Source organism: Poeciliopsis prolifica, unplaced genomic scaffold (assembly GCF_027474105.1).
Source record: "Poeciliopsis prolifica strain line A6 unplaced genomic scaffold, Auburn_PproV2 SCAFFOLD053, whole genome shotgun sequence".
In the NCBI taxonomy this organism is placed as follows: Eukaryota; Metazoa; Chordata; class Actinopteri; order Cyprinodontiformes; family Poeciliidae; genus Poeciliopsis; species Poeciliopsis prolifica.
The window spans coordinates 42,556-65,446 of NW_026562428.1; the positions used below are offsets into that span (position 1 = coordinate 42,556).

The 22,891-nt window shown below is 37.0% G+C and overlaps 2 protein-coding genes across 2 annotated transcripts in view; one reads left to right on the forward strand and one right to left on the reverse strand.

Annotated features, from left to right (window-relative positions):
• Positions 1 to 1,896: 1,896 nt before the first annotated feature.
• The window catches only part of nlgn4xa (neuroligin 4 X-linked a), a 97,175-nt gene continuing 76,180 nt past the window's right edge, over positions 1,897 to 22,891 (forward strand). The window contains exons 1-2 of the mRNA XM_055059210.1: positions 1,897 to 2,194; positions 9,740 to 10,437. Coding sequence (XP_054915185.1) covers positions 9,987 to 10,437 — 451 coding nt within the window. The 5' untranslated portion in view covers positions 1,897 to 2,194; positions 9,740 to 9,986. The remainder of the gene's footprint in view (positions 2,195 to 9,739; positions 10,438 to 22,891) is intronic.
• On the reverse strand, positions 21,173 to 22,844 carry LOC129378743 (uncharacterized). Its single transcript, XM_055059211.1, has 4 exons — positions 22,553 to 22,844; positions 22,182 to 22,328; positions 21,828 to 21,929; positions 21,173 to 21,583 (listed from the first exon to the last, which is right to left on the reverse strand). The coding sequence occupies exons 1-4, from the start codon at positions 22,652 to 22,654 to the stop codon at positions 21,278 to 21,280; spliced, it is 657 nt and encodes a 218-aa protein (XP_054915186.1). The 5' UTR covers positions 22,655 to 22,844; the 3' UTR covers positions 21,173 to 21,277.

A 22,891-nucleotide genomic window follows, 5' to 3' on the forward strand; every position in this document is an offset into this window, starting at 1 on the left:
TTTTCTGCAGTATGCAAAAAATATATACCGTATTCTGGATGATAAGTCAGTTTTTTTAATAGTTTGGCCGGGGGTGCGACTTGTACTCCGGAGCTACTTGTGTGTGCAAATTAACACATCATTATATTATGTCACATGTTATTTTAACACTAAAACACAAGAAGGCGCTCTAGCCCTGTGTTATTCTACCTTTGGAATTAGCAGAGTTGTTTAAAAGCGACATTGAGGACGAAGATTTTATCGATTTAGTGATTTGGAGGGACACGGATGGTTTGGTAAACTTGTTAGCATGTTATTTATGCTGTAGTTATCTGAATAACTCTTAATATTATGTTAACATAATAATAAGATATATATTACGTTAATATATATCATAATATAATAATATTATGATATAATATTATTATATATCATAATAAATAAATATAATAATATTATGATATATAATATTATATTAATATATTTTAATTAATAATATATTAAGATAATATGTTAACATAATATATTAAGAGATATTATATATAGGCACATTCTCAGTTCATTGTTTGTAATGTTAGCATACCGTACAATTATTCAGCCTGTTGTTGTCGCTATTCTATTTTTGCCTTTCAAGATGACATGTCTGTTCTTGGTGTTGGATTTTATTAACTAAGTTTCACTCAAAAATGAGACTTATACTCAAGTGCGACTTATAGTTGGAAAATACGGTGAATACATTTTCTTATTGCTTCTTATGCAGCAGCCGTTTTTGATATTGGCAATAAGGTTCTCTGCTGAGGGTGCAACTCTTTGAGAGGGGTGGTAGGATTAGGAAAAAAAAGTCCTTCAGTTCCTGTTATTTTTTTTCCTTTTAACATGTAAACTTCTGGTTTCAAAGTATTCACAAACATGTAAAAGCGTACATTCACAATGAAGGTGAAAAAGTGACAGGTGATCAACTCTGGCTCTAAATATCTACTTCACTTGGATACTTTAAATGAATTCATAAAACCTGGGGATTTTATTTTGTAAACAGAAGGGAACTTTTTGTTGCTTTAGATCTTTGCTCTTTTTCTTAGTTGTGGAAATGATAAATTAACAAAAGCTTGATTTTTGTCTCTTCTTAAAATTGGTGTTAGGATTTCACTTAGACAAAACAGAAATATTTTGTATACAAGACTGTAAAAGCTTTTAAATCACAGTTTGAATATTTTAATGTCTTTAAAAAAGAAATCAGATTCAGATTATCACATTGATTTTGGTCAATCTGCAAGATTACAAAAAAAATTAATAAAATGCTGTTTCAGGAACCAATAATTTACTAAAAGAGAAATAGTTTAATAACATAGTCCCATTAAATTTATGAGATCAAAACTCAGATTAAAGTCAGAATTCTAAACCTGATTTTTTTTGTCCTGTGGCCCTAATCCTTATATATTATGTACAAACATTTTACATCAACTAAATCTTTTATTTTACACAATAGTCCAACAGTTTTTGCAAATTTATTTATAAAACATTCAATGTGAGGCTTTTGATTAAGTTTTTAAAATTCAGAAACATACCTAGAAATTTGGTTTCTTAAACTCTTCCGACTCAAACTTCGTTTACAAGTAATTTTACATGATCGTATGATCTGCAATGTCCCGAGTTTAGCGTGACTGTAAGTTGTAGGCATCCCTGTGTTCCAGGTGTGTTGGTGGAGATCTGCCACAGTTGGTTCAGTCCCACAACACCGAACTAACTGTTAAGGATGATGGGGAGAGTGCAGCAATCTATTGGCTGCAGGCTTAGTAAATTTCAGTCTGTGTAGTCCAATAGAAAACCAGAGAGAGAGAAAGAGAGAGAGGGAGAGAGAGAGAGAAAGAGAGAGAGAGACCTGGTTTCTCTATCACTAATCTTGTACGCGCAATTCACTCTCGCTATGAGAGCAATTAGATTTAGCAGCGTTCCCAGCGCCTCTGCAATGACTCATTGAAACATCTTCAGTGCTGATAAAGCCGCATCTCCGTTCTCCTCATCTCATACACACGCACGCACACCCACGGGGAAAACATAACCCAGGACGTGCTGCTGCGCTCCCTCCGGCACACATGGTGCGCGCAATGTTACTTTGGATTTGCAGAGCAGGAGCTTGGATGTGGACTGAAAAGCAGTTTTTTTGCGCATGTGGGCTGCAGAAGTCAGGACTCGTCCGTTAGAGATCCGGACTGAGGTGAGTGACACAACAGCAGTTCGTGTCTGGGGAAGCTGCAGGTGCATGAGCTTCACTTTAATTCGAGTTGGTTTGGAGAAAAATGTCTGCGGTGCGGACGGTGTGAGTGATGCAAGAAGGAGCAGCTGGGATGAAAATCACCACGAATCCCTCATCGTGCAAATGAGTCAGTGCGCTTTTCACGTTTCAGGCGTCATTCATGTGCAACCAGACTGCGCTTGCAAAGTCAGAGCGCAGTCTGACTTTGCTGCAGAGACTACAAGCAGCAGCAACCTGCTTTTAAACACAATCAACACATTATGCATTTGTCAACAACTCTTTTTTATTAGCTATCCAAGTGTGTGCGTGCGTAAGTATGTGCGTGAGAGCTGCAACGCAGACTGACGTCCTCCATCAGCACAGCTCTATGCGCAGCCCGACCGCCACAAGATGGTGGTGTGGAGATCTGGATGTGGCTTCTGGAGAAACGGGAAAAAAATAACTGAATTCACAGATAAAAGATCAAACAGGCTGTTTCTGGTCTGAAAAATCAAAAGATAGAACTCAAACTAGAAGTTTCAATTGATTTTACCGGAGAGGCACCTGTTCAACCAGCTAAATATTTATTCTGCAAAATGAGACAAACACTTCAAAACACAATTTAACCTGTTCAGTTTTTAAAACATGCCAGAATAATTACAAAAGGAAGACCATGTATGCTGAGATTACTGCTGTTTAACAGATCTCAGAAGATAGTGTCATGGTTTTGTTGACCACTGCCAGGTTCATTCACATCTGAGTCAAATAACAACACACCTGGGGATTTATTTTAAGGCAGTCTGCATCCTTATGTGATATGAATACATCTAAACATCATGAGTGTGTTTAAGAGAACCTCAACCAAATCTGACGAAGTGGTGAACAAAGTGTCTTTAGCACACAAATGTGTCTTTTACAAGGATGAGCCTGAAGGCCACTCAGAGAAGACGACGACATAATCCCTTCTTAAGCATCATAAAAAGACAGTTTGCAGATGGCGTCAGGGACAAAAACCTTCATTTTAGAAGACATTGACTTGTTGGTCTTGGATTTAAGCTGTTCATATGAGCTTCATGGGTAACTGAACTCAACCTTAAGTCTCCATCCTGAAACGAGTCGATGAGGTTTGAGAACCAGATCAGGAACAGCCTCCCCTGTGGGTGTTTTCCAGGCATGCCAAGCCCGACTCTATCAGGCAGAAGCTGTCTTCACAGTTGTCCAGAAGTCTCTGGCACTCTCCAAAAGGAAGACAAAAGTCATGTAAAAGAAGTTAGTCGTTTCACTGAGTAGAAGGAGTCAAGTTGAAAAAGTGAAAGCTACAGGTGATTGAAGGAGATTCAGAAGGCTGTTGGACCAGTGACTTTTCACAAGTCCTAAGTCACTGCAACCATGTAACAGGATATTTCAAAGCACTTCATGTTTCTGTCTGCTGACAAGCCTTATGAAGATACAAAATTCAGTTTACATCTTTTTTTTAGTACTGGTTCACACTGTTGAAAGTGTGAACCACTTTTCTTTGAAGACACCAAAACCAACTATTACAGTTCAATTATCAACTGTTCATTTCCTTCCTCGTTTCTAAAATTAACCTGTCAAGTCCAAGTGGGAGAAAGTCAGCTTTTAAAAGAAGCATTCACTATCTGAAAGTGGCCAATCAGGTTGTATGTAGGAATATGACAAAGTTTGAAGGTCACAACCAAATTTATTCTTGTTTTTAATTTTTCTTCCCTTTTGTCTCATTAATGGAGTCTGAAGGATTTGCATGCATATACTTTTAATATCAGGTGTGTAATAAAATGTAATGGCAAAGTACAACTATCTGGTTGGATGTGCTGCTGTGTTTTCAGGTCCCAGTTTGTGCAAATGATCACTTAATAATTCCTAATAATTACATTATTCTTGAAACTTTGCTATTGAAAAGGAGTTAACCTTTGTTTCACAGGACGTTGGTATTTGGTATTGGTTGTTCAGAAACTCTGAGTTATGTCCAGTGTAAGAACCCTTCCTAAAGTCACAGATATATATTTTTAATAGTGTAATTCTCCTATACATATATTTTTTATCTATCAAACAATATAGAGCTACAATCTAGAAAGACTATTTTCTAATTATTTAATGTTTATCCTAACTAAGTTCATGGCATTCACACTTTGGATCTAACCGCTGGATTGCTAAAAAAGAACCATAATATCTTCCTTGTAGGTTAGAGATGCCACAGGCTTGACTGGACATCACTCTGTGCATTCTGGGATCAAAATATCTATTTTATTACGACAGAAATGCTTTCTCCTTTGTCTCCTACTGGACAAACACAATGCAGGAAAAATGGCTTGTTGCTTCAGGCATCTCCATGGCCTTATACTTTTATACTTTAGTTTCTAAAGTACAAAATCTTTCAATTTTATTAAGCTGTACCTTCATTTAACATTAATCTATATTAGTATCCATTAATATCCATAACAAATAAACACCTTAGCTTTGTGGGTTTTGTCATCAGCTAGTTTTTGACTATAATTGTCATTGTTACATTTGGAGGAAAAAGTGGGAACCTTGCAAGACTGTAAGGTACGGAGTGGCAGCATCAAAATGTGTATATTTGCTGCAGGAGGAACTGGTGCATTTCACAGAATAGATGACATACTAAGACATAGAAATGTGTTTCTACACATGGAAGAGAGAAAAAACAGACAGTAGAATGGCTTAGTCAAAGCCCAGATAAATTCAACTCAATATCCAAGTGAAAAACATTGAGTTTTGTGAAAAAAGGTTGATTGGTTTGTTTGCAAGAAACCATTGCTAATAGTTTAGTGTTTTCCACAGTCAGTTTTCAAACACAGCAAATCAGGGCATTCTTTTCTCCCTCATTCTGCTTGCATTAGGGTTCCCTAATGTGACATCCTGTAGATTTTAATGTCAAAGCAGAAAACAGAAACAAACAATGCAGAAATATGCTAAAGCTTTCAAATGCATTCTACATACTCGGTGGTTAATCATCAGCTGCTGCGGCAAACAGTCTGTGACATCCTATAGTTAGGAGGACAGCGCGTCTCCGACAGAATCATTTTATAATGATTGAAATGCAAATGACAGAGAACACCTTCATTGATATTCATAAGACTTATCTTGTATAATTATTAAGAGTGAGTACATTGTTCTCTGTCTGCAAAGGAGAGTCGCAGTGCAAGATCTGCATGCAGGCCGAGCCGTGTGAAGGACGGTTTGTCATAACACACTGAGTTATTACAAATGCAGCTGCCTGTGTCAATTTATTATAGAAACATTTACAAGCACATAACCTGAGGTAACAATAAGAAACTTGTTTGCCTTAATTTTGTTGCATTTGCTGCTTCTACTGGTTGGAGATTGTTGTGCAACCGTGTGCAGCACCAGGACTCCCAATATTCTGTGGAACCATTTTCAATTACTGTGGGCAATAACCAATGATCAACAGTCTGTGAGCTCATGACAACCTCCTGAATATCCATTTGTTTTTTTTAATCAATACCTATGTATAAATATGTGAAGGTAAAAAGGGTCTAAGTTAAAGGCCATTCAGAGAGGAAGAAGCCACTGCAGCAAAAGCATCTCAAGGCAAATTGATGTCACACCCAGAGAAAAAAGCTTGTTTCTGTTCATAGGTAGCAGGTAGATTCAGGCTGTGGGAATCATTTCCAGCAGGAAGTTAACAAAAAACTACTTGGAATCATGAGGGAAGAACTTTATGTTGGAATATTGAAGCAGCAACTCAGAAAAGTTGAAGCCAGGAACAAGCAAAGGCTAAGGCTAAAGCTGTCTTGAATCAGAAGAAACACAATGACTCTGGGAAGGAAGGAAGGGCTCTGACATCTGAAAATACACGTTGGGTTAGGATAATTTTGACAACTCCTTAGCTTGAACAGTGCTGACAGGATAAGTCAGTCTTTGATCTGGTGCAGTGTGGGTTTCACAGAGTAGTCTTTATAGCAGAGGGTGATTGTAAATGATGAACAGCTTGGGGCTGGCCACTGTACATCAAATACCACCCCCTGTAACAGGAGAGGTAGAGAGGGGCGGGAGGTCGAGCTGGCAGGGCCACCTGGAACTGAATTGTACATTGTAGTAAAGAGAAATTTCTTCACATATCAGGTAGTTTCAAACTAGTACACGACTTCAATGACCTGTTCAGAGATTTTCTTATCACAAAACCTTTAAATCTGGTTCTCGTCTCTTAAACTTTTCTCAGAGTGTGAGTATTCTGGAATTTCATTGGTCTTATTTACTTAATTCAATCTAATTGGGCTGAATTTAGAATCATGGTCACCAGCTGCTGATTCTGGTGCATCTTAGTTGTCCTCTTGTCTTAGCCAGGTTTTGGCTAATGGAATGATATTTTCACATGTTGCTGTAGAAAACTTTAACCCTTCCATTCATCCATATTTTCAGACTTCCTCCAATTTTCCCATCATAACATAATTCTGGCTTAGAGTCTCCAGGACTCTAAGCCTTGTCCTGGAGATTTACAAACACACATGCATCAAATTAATGGGTCGTTATGAGACGTTCGCCAAAATTGCTGGGATGCTAAATTCAAGCTTTGTTTTCAGCTGTGATGGAGCAGGAATTCATCTAAAACCTGCTGTAGAGTCTGAAATGAATTATTTGATGTTTTGCATTTTATCAGAGCATCTGACCTTTGCCAAGCATCCACTCTTGGTAAAATTAGCCTAGAAACTATCCTAAATGTCGGCAATAGTCATTCTCAGTATAAAATGGTGAAATTAAATTGTTTTGGAACTTATTACCTTTCCTTTCTATATTAATGGACAGTAAAAATTACTTCTGTGAAGTCTTTGATTTTGGTTTTCCTTATTGACATTGTGTTAACTCACCTTTATGCTAAATGTGAAGAAACTTTGTAATTAGTAATAATGAACATTATCGAACAGCACTTTGCTGCTCTGATCCATCCCTTATCTCCTAAAATTATATTGATGGACATATTTAGTTTTGTTTTTCCTTGTTGTAGTCATAAAATGTTGTTTTTTGCCACTGAGTTATGGAACCAAGGCCAAAATGAAAGTACAAAAACACTTGAGGTGTGGACATACATGCTTCACAATCCTAAAAAGCTACAGTGTTCAGCATAAAGGAATACATCATGTATGCTGAACAATATTGTCAGAAATCCTTTTTTAAACTCAACATGTCTTCTTTTGTTCTGTACAAAAACACTTTGAATGTGGGCCAGTGATTATCAACAAAATCGGTTCATTTGCAAATGCAAAAAGTAATTTTTGTAACCAATTCATTCAACCCCTTGTTGGTAAAATCCATCACAGTTCACGTCTTAGGAGAAAAGCCAAACTTTGTTCACTTTTACAACATGAGAAAAAATACATCAAAAGCTACTATTGCATTTTTGAAGACAAAAAAGAGTGAAGATGATTGAATGGATGTTTTCTTGATCTGAACCTAATGGAGCGCTACATAGAATTCTAACGAAACATGCTGAGTGCCACTCTCTACCAGCATCCAGGCTCTAACAGACTGCTCTTCAAAAATAATAAATTATAACATAGAAATTTGGAAATTTTCTAATATTCATTAAAATTAAACTAACAAATATGTCTGTGTAAACAGACATATTAGAACCCATAGCAAAGAAATGCTCTTTGAAAAAATTGCCAGTTTGTGTCTCCATGAAAAAATTCAGTAGTTTGATACAATTCAATCGATATTGAGCTGCTGGTGCTCTGTGGTGCCGCTCCATTAGCAATGTGTTTGACCGTGACTTGATGAAGTCTTACTGTTTGTTTGAGTTTTGACAACTCAACAGTCTTGATTAACACCATCTGTATATCATTTTATAATCCACAAACAAATCAATCACTGACGACAAAAATGCTGGAACATTGTCCTCTTGAAGAAAACTTGTTAGCTTTAGATAAAACTTAATCTGAGTTCTTTAAGATCACAACAAAAATAGTTTGTATTGACAAGCATAAAAATGTATTTATTTCTACAAACAAAATTGATAACCAATAGCTAATCATTTTCTGCATACTTGATCAGTATCTCAGCCATTCTGTTGCAGTGTTCTGTGTTGGATTATGTCCAGATCATTGTTAGTGATATTTGGGCCCTTGGCTTCACATTTGACTGGAAGACCAGCTAAAATGGCTTCACATTTGACTGTGGAAGACCAGCTAAAACATGAGGCTTTTTCTCCTCTACTGCAATCACAATATAGAAAATATTCTTGCCCACGACATACCATTGGTCTTACTGTTCATTTACGTTTAGGCTTGTAGAGTTCATATTTCAGACTGACGTGAAGTTGACGTCATGTATTTGTGTGTAGAAATGAAACCTGAACCAGAAATTAAACAATTCAAGATCATAATGAAAGCTGAGGTGACTTTACAGGACGCTTGGCTAGCAGCCAAGCAGCAAGAGAACATTCATAAACTGGGTTCATATTATACACTCCATGGTTTACACTAAGCATAAATCTTTAATTAATATTATCTCTTCTTAGATGTTGGCTATTTTTGTCAATGTAGGTATAATTATCTTCCAAATCACTGAGTGAATCAGTGTATCTGCAGCCATTTTTTGGTCTCTGAGCATTTTTTTCCACAAATTATACAGGCTGTATCTGCTCTGCTCTTCTGTCTATGTTCCTTTCTCAGTGTAACATCATGTTCACTTTAAAAATCCAACTTGCTAAAATGTGTGTCCGCTTTCGCCCTTCTGGCAGAGGACCACTCATCAAATCATGCAGTCTTTTCATTTATATTTGATATTAGATGGGAGTTCGTCCTGGTCAATATGAGATTTAATAATTAATTTGGTCTGACTTTCAGTGGCACACAGTGTTACTGGAGTGGGATGGTAATTAATCAACACTTTTCAATTGGAGTAGGCAGGCATATCACTTTCTCCATCCTAGCCTTTTAAAATATGCAAAATGCATGCTTAAAAATGCCTAAGACCTTCAGCAGAGGAATAAGGTCAACAGTAGCAGGAAGCAGAATGAATCGTTTGCATATTATCTCATTTTGTGTCCATGATGATCCAGACAAACTCTGGTGGAACAGTTTTCCTGTTGAGAAATATTTCCAAAACTTCACTCTGAAGAGATTTAGAATGAAATGCCATCCATCCATCCATCCATCCATCCATCCATCCATCCATCATCCATCCATCCATCCATCCATCCATCCATCCATCCATCCATCCATCCATCCATCCATCCATCCATCCCATCATCATCACATGATTGCTGATGACCATGCCCAGTGGTCACTGGATGAGAGGTGGCGTGAGCTCTTATCAAGTCACCTTGGTAACTGGTCCAGGTGAACTCAATCCATTAATTATCCTACTCTGAACCAATTGTACTACTGCTGGTGTAAAAAGTTTCATGTTGCCTTGTTGGTGTTAAATTAATGTACATGTGCAATATGTAACTGAAAATATGTACTAGCTCATTATCAGTAGTTTGGAAGAACTAAAATATTTGTTTTTGTTTTTTTTTCCTTCTAGAACATTCGATTACGTTGGACTTCAAGTGGTGGGAGTGTTCTAATCATTCCCCAGACAGGAGAAACAACAACTGATCTCCATTCAAGCTCTCAAGATGGGGAGCTCTGAGAATGCAACAGTGATTAGCTGGTGCTCCTTCACTCAGCTCACAGTCTGAAGAATAGCACAAAGTTAATCGGAGGTGGGCAGGGGAAGTTGAGGATCCAGTAGCACAACCTGCCAGATTCCGGCTCCACACAGTGAGAGCATGTCAGTTCTCATAGGCCCTTCATGGATGTGTTGCTCCAAGGCCAAGACCAGCCTTTTGCTCTGGATGGGGCTGGTGTCCATCTGTGTAGCTGCTACTCAAGCTCAGCAACATCCTGTAGCCACGACAAATTACGGAAAATTACGAGGAGTGAAGGTTACGTTACCCAACGAGATTCTGGGACCGGTGGAGCAGTACTTGGGGATCCCCTATGCACTGGCTCCAACAGGGGAGCGGAGGTTCCAGCCACCAGAACCGCCCATGTCTTGGCCAGGAATTAGAAATGCTACTCACTTTGCTCCAGTTTGTCCTCAGTTCTTGGAGGACCGCTTTTTACTCAACGACATGCTCCCTGTGTGGTTCACCGCCAACCTGGATACAGTAGTAAGCTACGTGCAGGAGCAGAATGAGGACTGCCTCTACCTGAATATCTACGTCCCAACAGAAGATGGTAGGTCATCCCATCCTTTCTTTCCATCCTTGTTCTGCTAATTGTTCTTCAGTTTACCTTCTCAGATTGTTGACAGTGTTTATTTTGATTATTTTTGCCAAACTTTAAAAAGAACATCTTGTGTTACCAATACGTATCATGTTCATGGTGAACTACTTTTACTTCTTACTATTGAGAAAAACTAATCATTTTCAAAGATGTTTTCAGTGAAGGTTTCTCAAACTAACAGAGTTTGAGAAACCTTGGAAGAAAACCTCATGAAGAAAAACTCAACCTGCCTTCCAGTGGTCTGGGCCCACTACCTCATGTCTTACCTGTACTTACCTTTGCTTAGCTACAGGTGCCGTTTTAGCATGATTGCGGCTCGTTGGGCAGAGGGGTTGTCTTGCAATTAGAAGGTTGTAGGATGTACCGTCTTCCTCCTGTAACTTGTTGATGTGCCCCTTTGCAAGGCTCTTAACCCAGCATTGCCTACCAGCAGGTGTTTGAGTTTGTAAGTGCAACTAACACTTTAAATGTGCCTGAAAAAGCACCATTTAAATTTCAGAGGGATGTGTATTCTTTCTGCTGCCAATGTGTCATTTCATTCTCGTTTGTTGAGTCAGATTATGTGGAATATAATTAGAAGATATAATCAAAAAATTATATAAAACAATCTGTGGCAGAAGTCAAATGTACATTTTCACAGCCCAGAAAAGTTATACATTATACTTACAAGCTTATATCTAAGAGTACATGACCAATAGTATTTGATTTACTGTTCCCCAGCAAGCTACATGCAAGCTATCTGTAGTTATCCACAAACTTTTAGCAAGGTCAAAGACAAGGTTAAGGTTGGAGAAATTCCAGAAGCTTAACTTTAGTCTGCTTTATTTGTTCCAGTCTGGGTGTGTGTCAAGTATCAGCTCCCTGTTAGAATTTTTTTTATCTGTTTTACTATTTGTTTGCGATGATGAGTAAATAGTTGGATGTAGCTCTTCTTCTTTATTAGTTCAGCCACAACTAACACTGGTGGCAAACTGGTCACAGGTTGTAAGACCTGTGACCAGATTATTTTCAAAGCCTTGACCCCGATACCTCAAAATATACTACACTCATTAAAATAGATGAGCACATTTGAATTTCTTGTGGACAACAGTTGAACAAAAGTGTGTAATTTAATAGCAACATCTTCCCAGTTCTTGGTCATGTAAAACCTGCTTTACTGTGAACACTGTTACTAGTAAAAAAGGTTCATTAAGCATTAGGAAAAAAAAAAAAAACAATTTCAAACACTTTTGTAACAACTGATCTTGGTTTATCTTATATTTTATTTACCAAAAGATAAAAATCTGATTTAGTCAAAGTGTACATGTTGTTATGCATGTTTAAACAACTGCAGTCTCATTATCAGCAGGTCTCCAGAGAGAAGACCAAAGGTGAGTTAATTTGGCGTCTGATAAGCCGTTTAGAAGAATCCAATAGATTGTACCAATAAACAAATCAATGAAAGTGCTGTTCAAACATTTTCTCAATCGATGTCCTATGTTTGATAGCTTGATGTGAAATGTAATGGCTTTCCAGCACACATGGGGCAGTTTGCAGCTGAGTGTGAAGCACCCAGTTGGAGGATTAACATATTCTGCCTCAAATAGAAAAATTTAATTGCTTTGGGTTATAATTCTTCTCAGTTGTGTGCACATTAGTAAATGGTTGATTGCAATTTTGTTTTATGGAACCACCCCAAAATATTTTGTTGCTGTGATATCATAGAGATTTTTATTAGTGCTTTTTTTTTTCTTCCGGAAAAAACAGCACTGAACCAGTTTCACCATAACAATTCTTATTTGATGTAAAGTTCACAGAATTTCAGTAACGCCCTAAGTGCTTCACAGAAATAAACACTAAGAAATGGGTCTATTAATTACGTTTATGAAAGTGGAATGGCACAAGGAATATGCATTAAGCACAGTTGCTGAAATTTATTTAATTCTTTAATACTGAAGTCTGTGTTGGATGTGAAAGCTTGAGGCATTTTCTGTGTGCAGAAAGTGTTTGGAATCATTCTGACTCAGAACAATTCACAGTGATGGTATTTTCAGATTTATCACTAAAACCTTCCATTTATCCAACCTTTAGTGGACTCACATCATCATCGTCTCACCATCAAACTTCCCTGTCACTGTGAAGACCTTGCAGTATACTTCCAGTTATTTATTGGATTTTCATAATTTTCTTAACTTCAGCATTTTTTTTAGGGATTAGTGTTGTGCAGTTAGTGTACATGGACCCAGTGGTTGTCTGTGGGAGGTTATTGGCTGTTGGAAAACTCTTCTGATTAGTCTTTTCGCTCGTCTGTCAGAAATCCTGTGAAGTACATCTGGTCACCACTAGTTTTTGATGAAAAGAGGTTCTGGATTAGATTTCATTGGCACTTTCTCCAGGGAGCTTTTCTAGAAAAGCAAACAGATCAAATCTAAATTATGTTCAGTGTAAATAATTCCTTTCATTCCAGTCCGTACTGGTGCCACCCAGGTGAAAGTAACTTAACACTAACCAACGCCATCTGGATGTTTACTAGGAATAATACAATGAGGTTTTACGTTTCCAATGAATCGCAATGAGATTGTTTTCTAAATATTAAGAGATTATTGCAATGTTTTTAGTATTAAACACAGATTTGCTTTGACATTTCACTCTATTACACAAGATTTAATCTATTGGCTTAGTTCTGTTCATCTGTTTATATATTTGGATTACTTTGGTTGCGCAGTTTGTCAATAGCTGCTTTAGAAATATATATTTACTGAAAAAAACATGTTCTGCTTTATTTCAGTGAGACGAGGTTGAACACTATCGTTGTGTAACTGAGCTAACGCTTGCATACAGAAACAATCTCACAATGATAGTTAATGTTTCTTTTCACTGCGAATATTAAGAGTGCTTTAACCATATGAGTGATGTATGAGGATTTCTATTTTCTACTCCCTCTTCTTAACACTAAAGTAATGCACACTAGCAGACCCTTTACTAATTCAGGTTTCTTATCTGCCTCCATTATGTTCCACTAAATGGACTCAGCATGAGTATTAGAAAAAAAAACACAGCCTGTTGATCCTTGAGCTGCTTGGGAAAGGACAGAGAGGTTGGCAGAGCATTTTTAGGAAATGGACATAAACTATGGATGGCTAGTGGACAAGCAGAAAGGCGTATTAACGTGCGTTTCTGGCCGAGATCGTTGACAGCTCTGTGCTAAATTTATTCTAAGCTCTTCAGTACATGGCAGATTAATAAGTGCAGGAAAAGGATAATCTCACAATCCCACACTGGTGCACAGCAGGGAGCTTTTCTCAAATGACTCTGTATTTCTGAAATAAACACAAAGTAAAAAAGGAATTAAAGTTGTTTGCTCAAGTAGAGACTTAATACAACAAATCAGTGCCCCCTGCAAGCAGAGTGACTCCATAAACACAACCTCTTTTTTAATTAAAAGATTTAATACATTGAGCTTTAATAATTGTTTTCTTAACAACTCTCAAAATGTGGAAAAACTACTAAATACATTCATTAAAGAAGCTAAACATAATAACAACCTCATTGTTTATTTAGTAATAAACAATCTCTGTCTGTATGAGCTGCCTTTGATAAATGTAAAATTATACATACCTTGTTTCCTACTAAATACACATTTCATCAGTGTTGAGGTTTTTGTTTGATTTTTAATTTATTTTTGCTGAACTCTCAGGCTCCAGATGTCTTTTCAGTCTGAATCTTGATTAGTCAACTCCACCACCTTCATTTCACCTTCTTTTTCTTCTCATTCTGAGCTTCCCTGTGCTGCACAGCTTTCTATGACCCACTTTCAGCCAAGCAGTGGTTGGTGAACAGATGGGCTCTAAAACAACTTAGTGACTGGAAAGTGCCCAGGCCCAGCTTTGGTGTACTCTTATACAATTTTTTTTAAATTTATTTATTTATTAGGGACAGTGCACATTAATGAACAATCAATACTTCTGTACAGACTGTAAATGAGCCAGATTATAGCATAATTGCTAATTTCCATCTGTAGGTATGATATGTCAACTTGTTGCAGACACTTCAGTCAATGCACAATTTTCTCTGGAAAACATTCAAAGTGTTCATAGGTTTCCTCTACTTTGCAACTATGTCACCTATTCACATTGAGGTGCCATGATGGACATTGGAAGAGATTGAAATATATATTTGATGAAATATATACTCTGCCATTGAATTGTGATCGCTTTCCCCAGTTGTTTTTTCCAATCTCTCATGGTGTCTACTTGCTCAAATTGAGCTATTTTGTCTGCGGAAGTGTCAGACCTGTTGGGACTCATAGTATTTGCAAAAGTTGGAACTAGGTATCTTACAAAGCCTTCCTATATCTTCTCCCTCAAGAAATTTAGCTGATTTTATCAAATTGCTGATTTTATCTCAATGGACTCTTTGCACCTCAGCTTTTGCGTTTCCGATCTATTGAAAATGGCACTTTACACTGGGTATTTGCAGGGCTTTTCCGAGGTAACAATTAATAATGTACATCGATCCGAAGCCCCGACAAGTAAGCCGGAGAAAGGTTTTAAGATGTTCGCCTCATTATACATTCACAGATACGAAGGTGAGTTTTACTTTCTTTAAACTTTGCGGCTAACTTTGTTAGCTTCTGCTAGTAGGCAATATTCTCAGACATTTTTCTTGTAAAAATCTGCTATTTAAGTATCCAAACATTTCTCATCCATTCTAACGGACAATGTTTGTACCTTATTTTCAAGTGTATTACGTGTATTTATTGTTAACGACAATAAACGCGGGTTTGATTACGGTTCAGACTTTTTGTTTCCGAAGCCTGACGAAGCACAACGAGCCTGTAGCTTAACAGTAGAGCAGCTCTGGTGTCGCAGTTCTAGTTCAGCTGACTGTTCAGGTTCAGAGTAGTTACTTTTAGAAAAATATGGCTGTGTGTCTCTGTGTTATTTTGTTTTATTACTTTTGCATGTTTGTTGTGAAGGGCTCAATAGGATGGTGTTTACAGCAGTGTGTACAGGCGGATCAGTTGCTCGGCTGTCTGGCTCTGCTCTCTCGTAAATGGTAAATGGACAGAACTTATATAGCGCTTTTCCAGTCATTTTGACCACTCAAAGCGGTTTACACGAGAGTTACATTCACCCATTCGCCCTCACAAACGCACACACATTTATACACGATAGGCAGACCGGTAGGCAATTTGGGGTTAAGTGCCTTGCCCAGAGGCACATCGACAGGTGGCAGGAGGAAGCTGGAATCAAACCTACAACCTTCCGATTGCAAGACAACTACTCTGCCAGACAGCCACAGTCGGGCTCTGCTCTCTCGTTCCCATACACTCATTCTTTCAGGCTGAATACAGAAGTGATTCACTGGAAATAACACAGGACGGCTCCCTTGCCTTCGTCTTTTGGCTGAAGAAGCTGATCCAGAGTGAAGTGAAGGCTGCAAACTTTGCTGTGTGGCATTAGCTTTAACTGGTAGCTTTAACTGGTACCGATGAATATTTACAAACCACCGTCTTCTTAATTCAGGACTGCTTGGAAATCCATGAAAACTTAAAACCCCATTATATTAGGAAGACAAAGTGCATAGTATTGTTTTATTTTTGTCTGAAATGCGACTTAGTCTTTTCTAGCTGTCATAGTAACTGAAAGTAGAAAAAAAGAGAGCCACTTTTGCACATGAGGTTGTGACGTCAGTGTGGCAGATGCAAAGAGCCCATAAATGCCATATTTAAACCAATATTTCTTAAATAATTTTCCTAACACAAGAGCAAAGTTAAAAGCATTCCAAAATCTAGATGTGTACCAGTTTTTTCATACAGTAGTCTACATGATGACATTTTCTTCATGGTTAATGATTAGAAACATATTTTATTGCGTCTTACAAAGCTCAATAAGATTAGTATATAAATTCACCTTGGAAAACACGTCTGCTGGAAATCCGTGTAGACACTGAGGCTGCCAGGCTGTCTGTCTCTCAACTGCTGTCTGTCCCTGTCTTCTTTCCTCATCAAAAGGTAAATGATAAAATATCAGGCTTGCTTTGCAGAAAGACTCCAGACAGGGATTCAAACGCTGGACCATTTTGCTGCCAGGCAGCAGTTCTCCCCACTGTTCCATCAGGCAGTGATGAGGTTAATTTTACCATCACCATGGATTATACACATATAATAGTGAACTACCAAGACTCACTGCTTAATTATTGTCTATATTATGATTTAATGAAGAATCCTGTGTCCATTATTTGACTACTTAATTAATAAAAATACAACAAAATGTCAAATTTTTAAACCCGTGTAGGAAGAGTTGTTGACTTAAAAAAAATGGATAAAAGTGTCTAGTTGCTATATTGGTACATAAGTGATGCCTCCTTGTGACATGTTTTTCTTTCTTTTGTTTTTTTTTTAATTAATTGTAGGATATCTTGTTTGTTTGCAAGTCAGAATAGTCCTGGTTTTATATAAATAAGAGATATTTCTACTGCAGACTGCTCTAGAAGACATCCGCTATGACTCAACCCATTAATCCAGCAGGGTTTAAAAAGGTTTTCATCAGCAGAGACACTGCAGATATTGTGACATATGACACAGTACATTATTCTAGAAAGCTCAGTGTTTGAGCTGTTTTTAATGGAATGGAGAACACAGAGAGTCTGCTTGCTTGGAGGTAAAGTGTACCTTCAAGCAACTGTAAAGGCTTCCTGTTTTCACAGGGGCCCTAATGGACGGCTCTGTCATCTCTTTAGATTGGTAAGTAAAGCTGAAACTGGATATGGACATGTAGGAAATGTAACATTATTTATTACAATTTCATCAGACTGTTGTTGCTGCCAGAATAATGAGAGAAAAGAGCGAGTTCAAGATTACTATATTTCTAAGTCATTTGGGAATACAGACATGTTTTCTCTGCTGTCTTTTCTTGTGTCATAAAAAAAATCCAAAGAAATCAGTCAATACTTTGGGAGGACAATGTGTCCTCTCAAAGTCCTCACAAGCCTGGTTTATTCTCAGGTCCAAATTTTAGATATCTGAAAGTTCCAGTTTCATTTGTTCAAGTAACTACTTCATATAACAATATGAAAGTGAAAAACATCTATGAATGTCCAGTCATCATAATGCTCACAAAGAGGTTTCAGAAATGTGTAAGTCAACCAAAAAACAAGTCAAGTAAATGACAAATAATCATAGTACAAACAGATTCTGTGAAGATTTGGTTTTAGTGGTAAAACAAATGCCGCATCAACATGGGCTGAAAAGCCATGCAGACAGGAAGAAGATATTTCACCAATAGCAACATAAAAATCAGATCACGGTTTGAAAATAAAATATGTTAATTTTCGTAGACGTGAAGTGTTTGGCCATGATGACCATTATTACAAGTGGAGGTTAAAGGAAGAATCTAGTTATCCTGAGAACGCCAACTGTAAAGCCAGGAAGTGGCAGCATTGTGCTGTGGGGCTGTTTTGCTGCAGGAAAGGATTCTTCACTAAATAATGACATCATGATGAAAGAAACAAACATTATGTTTGTCACACAGAGTTAATTAAAACTTTAATCTGAAGTATTACCAGAGAATGAGAAAGAAAATATTTCTTGTCTGTAACACATTGTATGTAAATATCTGGTTCTAACTCTAACTGACCACCACTTTATATTATAGTCCATCTTTCAGTCTTCATCTCTGAAGACAGCAATATGAAAGAGTACTAATAATGTTCAGTGTCAGCTCAGTAGGGAGCGACATGTCTGGTCTGTTTAGAGCTCTTCTCACTGCCCATCAACTTAATACCTCCTGAGTTGGCCTTTTCAGAAATCCAGTGTAATGTCAAAATATCCATCCGGCTGAGGATCAGGGAGAGGTTTCCTGTTTTCCCACACCTGTGTTGCTGACGGATTAAGTGATGCCTACTTTTGTCATCTGGTTTGAACTTCAAGAGAGAATCCTCCATGCTCTGTACTGAGCATGCTCTGTTGTCATATTTTAGGTTCCTTGCCGTGATGTCCATGTTTTCTGCTGATTAACTAGTTGAGTGCTTACAAGTTGTGGAGATAAAATATGAAAGAAATGCTATTATGGAGAGTTTGTGAGAACTTGTGGCGTTAATGCAGTAATGTTGTTAAACCAGCAGCAGGGTGAATTAATCAGGTTCAAAATGTTTTTTTTCTTCAAGACAGACAATATCAAAGCTGTCTAACCACCACTTTTAAAATTAAAGACATACCTCACATTGTTTCCATTTTACTCCTCAGTGCTCTGCTGTTCAAATAAAGATTACAGTCCTGTTTATTTGCATCTTTAATGGTGAAGCTCCATGCTTTTGGCACTGAGACAATAAGCAGAGGAGATCCAAGTGGAAGTCCATTCTTGGCAGCCAGCAAGTTTAGGATGAGGCCTGTTAAATTCTAGTTTGTTGGGAAAATGAAAACAGAACAGAAAAACTCCATAGTAAAACCAGAACTCCTGATCAGCATCTATGTTTAGTGTATGTTATTGATATTTTATTTTATAGATTGATACAATGTGGTACAGTGACAAATAGAAAAGAGGAATATAACAAATGGAATTTTGCAATTACAGTGTTTCCATTAAAAAGAAACAATTAAAATCACACATGAAAGTTTATTCACACAATAAGTCATTCAAAAACCTGCCATGCCATCTTCCTCCTGCCACTTCCTGTTGTCTTTGCCATCTTTTCCACCAGCAGTAATATTATGTTGCTGATCAAATTACTTGTGTGATGCGAAAAAAAATGTTTCCGTTGCAGTTTTGCAAACAAAAACCCACCTCATCTTAGTGCAAAAACTTTTTTTTTATTGAAAAATTAGAGTTGTTTCAAAGTTGCTGTGTTTCCATGAAGAACATTTATTTTTGGAATTCAATTATAGTCAAGAGAAACACAGCTATTGTTCAGAAAGTCAGAAAGTATTTTTTTTTCCCTCCCTCTTCACTTTTTCACACTAACATAAATATTCTCAGTAGACACTGTGCTCACAGTAATGCTCTCCGTTGCATTGACCTGTCACATGAAACTACTTTGATCCTAATGTGACTAACTTAAAACAAAGCGGTGTCGTAACACTCTTTGGAGGAGTTGTGATTGACAGGACTTTGTCTTTTGGGACACCATGGCATGACACCATGATCTACTTCAGTGTTGTCTGTTGTAATGAAGAATCATCAATTGAAATCTTATTTTCATTCCAGAAGAATGTAAATTAGTGTTTACTTAGCTTGATGAATATTATGATGTACAAACTAACATCATGATTCTACACTCAGAAAAATTTGACCAATGGTTACTCAAAAAAATTGAGGCAACAAAGTGACACGTAATATAATTGAGTAGATTTTATGTTCTACAATAATGAGTAAAAAGTATTGAATATTTTAACTTAACTTAACTTAAAAAAATCAAGTACATCTTAATAAAATCAACAGCTGAAATGTCTTGGATTTAGTAATATCAAGCCAAATGATAAGTTATATTGACAAAAAATATTTAGTAAATCCAACTCAATTTTACAAGGAAAAATTATTTCTATTTACTAAGTTTCTGAGAAAAGATTATTTGGATTTACGAAATATCTGTGGGAAATTGATTCATATTTACTGTTAATCTAGGTGAAATTAATTTTATATTTATTAATTAAATGGCTGAAATTGATTTGGATTTACTAAAGATCAGCATAAAAATTTATTTGGATTAAGTAAATAATATAAATGATATCAACTCATATTTTAGCACATTATTGATTGATTCAACACATTAACACTGTTGTTCTTAGTCATTTGTAGCTAAAATAATTGATAAATTCTAAGTTATTATTTGTGTCATAGGACTTTAAATCTATTCAATAATATTGAGTGTCACTTTGTTGCCATAATTTTTTTAAGTCTAATTTACACAATATACTGACCAAACTTGAGTGGCATCAAAAAACAACAAATTAAACAGCAGCAGCATTTCTTTGTGAAACTTTATAAAACGTGATTATCCAGCACCCAACAAGTGCAAAATTCCAAAATACAACAATAAAACAGAGAAGGGGCAATATACAATATATCAGTATCAAGTCAAAACATAGTGCCACTCTGCTCAAAGTATAGTTAACATGATTTTTTAGAGCCATCACATCAACAAAAATCAACTTGGACTCAGTTAAGCTTGCTTCAACAATTTATCAATCACATAAACATAGTTAACTTTATGTTTAAGAGGCATGCAGAGCACAACACAAGTATAAATCTTACCTGGGGAAAACACATGACAATATGTGAAAGATGGGCGAGACCTTTGAGGCATAAAAACTTCCATTTTCTTGTTTTGCATGTTCATGCTACATCTTGTCACTGTGTTGGGGCTGTTGGCTCCGTGACACTTACTTTCCTTTTCGAAAAATAAGTTGAAAGACAGAACTGAACAAAAACATATTATATAAAGTGCAAATGAAACACAACAGCATTTTGCAGCCTGCAGATCATCACCCTTCAGTGGTGAAGCCTGCATGGACTCTCCAAAAAGGCAATAGTGGATTCTCTATGCTGTATAAAAGGGACAAGGATTCATGTGACAGACCTGAACAGATCCAAAGCCATATAACAGGCCGCACTACCACATATGAGAACAAGGGGTCAGTCCTTAGAAAGGCTAGTTAACTGTAATGTACTGCAAGAAAAAATACATGCAGAAATCCACTGAACTGAAAATTACCCAAATTTTAACTAACTTCACAGAGCATGTCACAAAGTTTTGCGTGTTGATTTTGACAGTGGCTTGTCTATTCCCTTTTGTTTAGTAAGGGTCCGTTTTCTTAAGCCATTAGTTTATTCCTGAGGCTGTTCACTTTTGTGGAGAGCTTTGAACTATCCAGTCCGAGGAGAAGTTTCTGAAACACTTCAAACGTGTATCTGAGCTTCTTTGGATAGGCAAGACTCATAGCATACACCAATCCAACAAGCAGGGAGCAAGCCCTTGGAAAGTTACCCAGAGCAGTTAGAATTTTCACGCTGTCCACCACGATACCGATGTCTGGATCCTCTGACGTGTTAGCTTTGATGTTGTAGATCTTCAGGCTTTGAACAGCAAGGTCCTGTGACACACTGTCTTCATCAGCATCCTGTAATAGCAAGAACATTGTGCATATTAGACAGTACAGCTAAAGGAGAAGGTTATATTTCCCAAATTGCTTACAACTGTTTGGACAAGAAAATCTGGAGTTTGTCAGCCGTTGCTTGTAATGCACTCTATTTGTCAGTGTTTTAGACAAATATGAGATAACACTAAAAAATTTCCAACGAATACCAATTAGAAGAGATGAGATAAATCACCTACTTTATATTTTAATATCTACTTAAACTTACATCATACTTTTGTAAGAGTTGATCTGTAGGTTCCCCAAGGTACATCATCAAACATCGAATGGTAACATCTCTGGTCATGTTGATGTCAGGATTGCTTGGAGTCTGAAACGAAAAAAATAAACACCTGGTGATTTATATTACTGTTAATAAGCTCAAGGATCCTTCCTGTGCCATCTTGAGGACCAGTGTAATAAAACACTACTGAAACAAATTTTCATGCGATTATTTCATATTCCATTGATAAAGAGAATCACAGACTAACCTCCAGTAAATTTAAGTAATGATATTCCAGAAGTTTAAACACAAAATTTTGAGAATGAAATATTAGCAACCATAATGCTCAATGAAGGATACCTCGAGTAGGATAGCCTGCAACCTCAACTCCATGGTTCCGCCCTTGGAGTGGAAGAGGTTCAGAAGTCGAGGAGTATATTCATCCAGTTTGGACATGATCTTTGATTCAAGATGCACCATTGTGATTCTGTGAAACTCATCCTGGATCTGAAAGATAAATCATGAAACCAGTTTTAAAGCCTCAAATATTACAAACATACATAATGTTCTTACGACATTTTTCAAAAGCAAGAAGATGGATCAAATTTGATCTATAAAATAGATGACAGTAACGCAACACATTTTGTATCAAATAGCTAAATGCAGAATCACAAATGCAATCCTTCACATTGACTAGGAATATTTCTGATTAGCATGCACTTATAACTCACGTGAGACGGCTCAAATAGAGCGGGCCATCTGGCTTTAATTTTCTCTATACTGGGTGATTGGTTAATGATTTCGTTTCTTCTGTGTGCAAATGTTTTGGCCATTTTTTCTTTTATCAATGCGTTGTTGTCCTCTTTCTTTACTTCAGTAAACAACTGAATCCTCTCTTGTTCTTGACTTTCTTCATCCTCTCCCTTTATGGTGCCTTTGTGTTTGATAAGATCACTGTTGTGAAGAGTAAAATAATCTTCAAATTTCACATCAAAATACTGAAGACTGAACTCAGTAGAAATCCCAAAGGTCTCCTTCACAATATTATGCAGCTCCTCCCACAGTGGGCG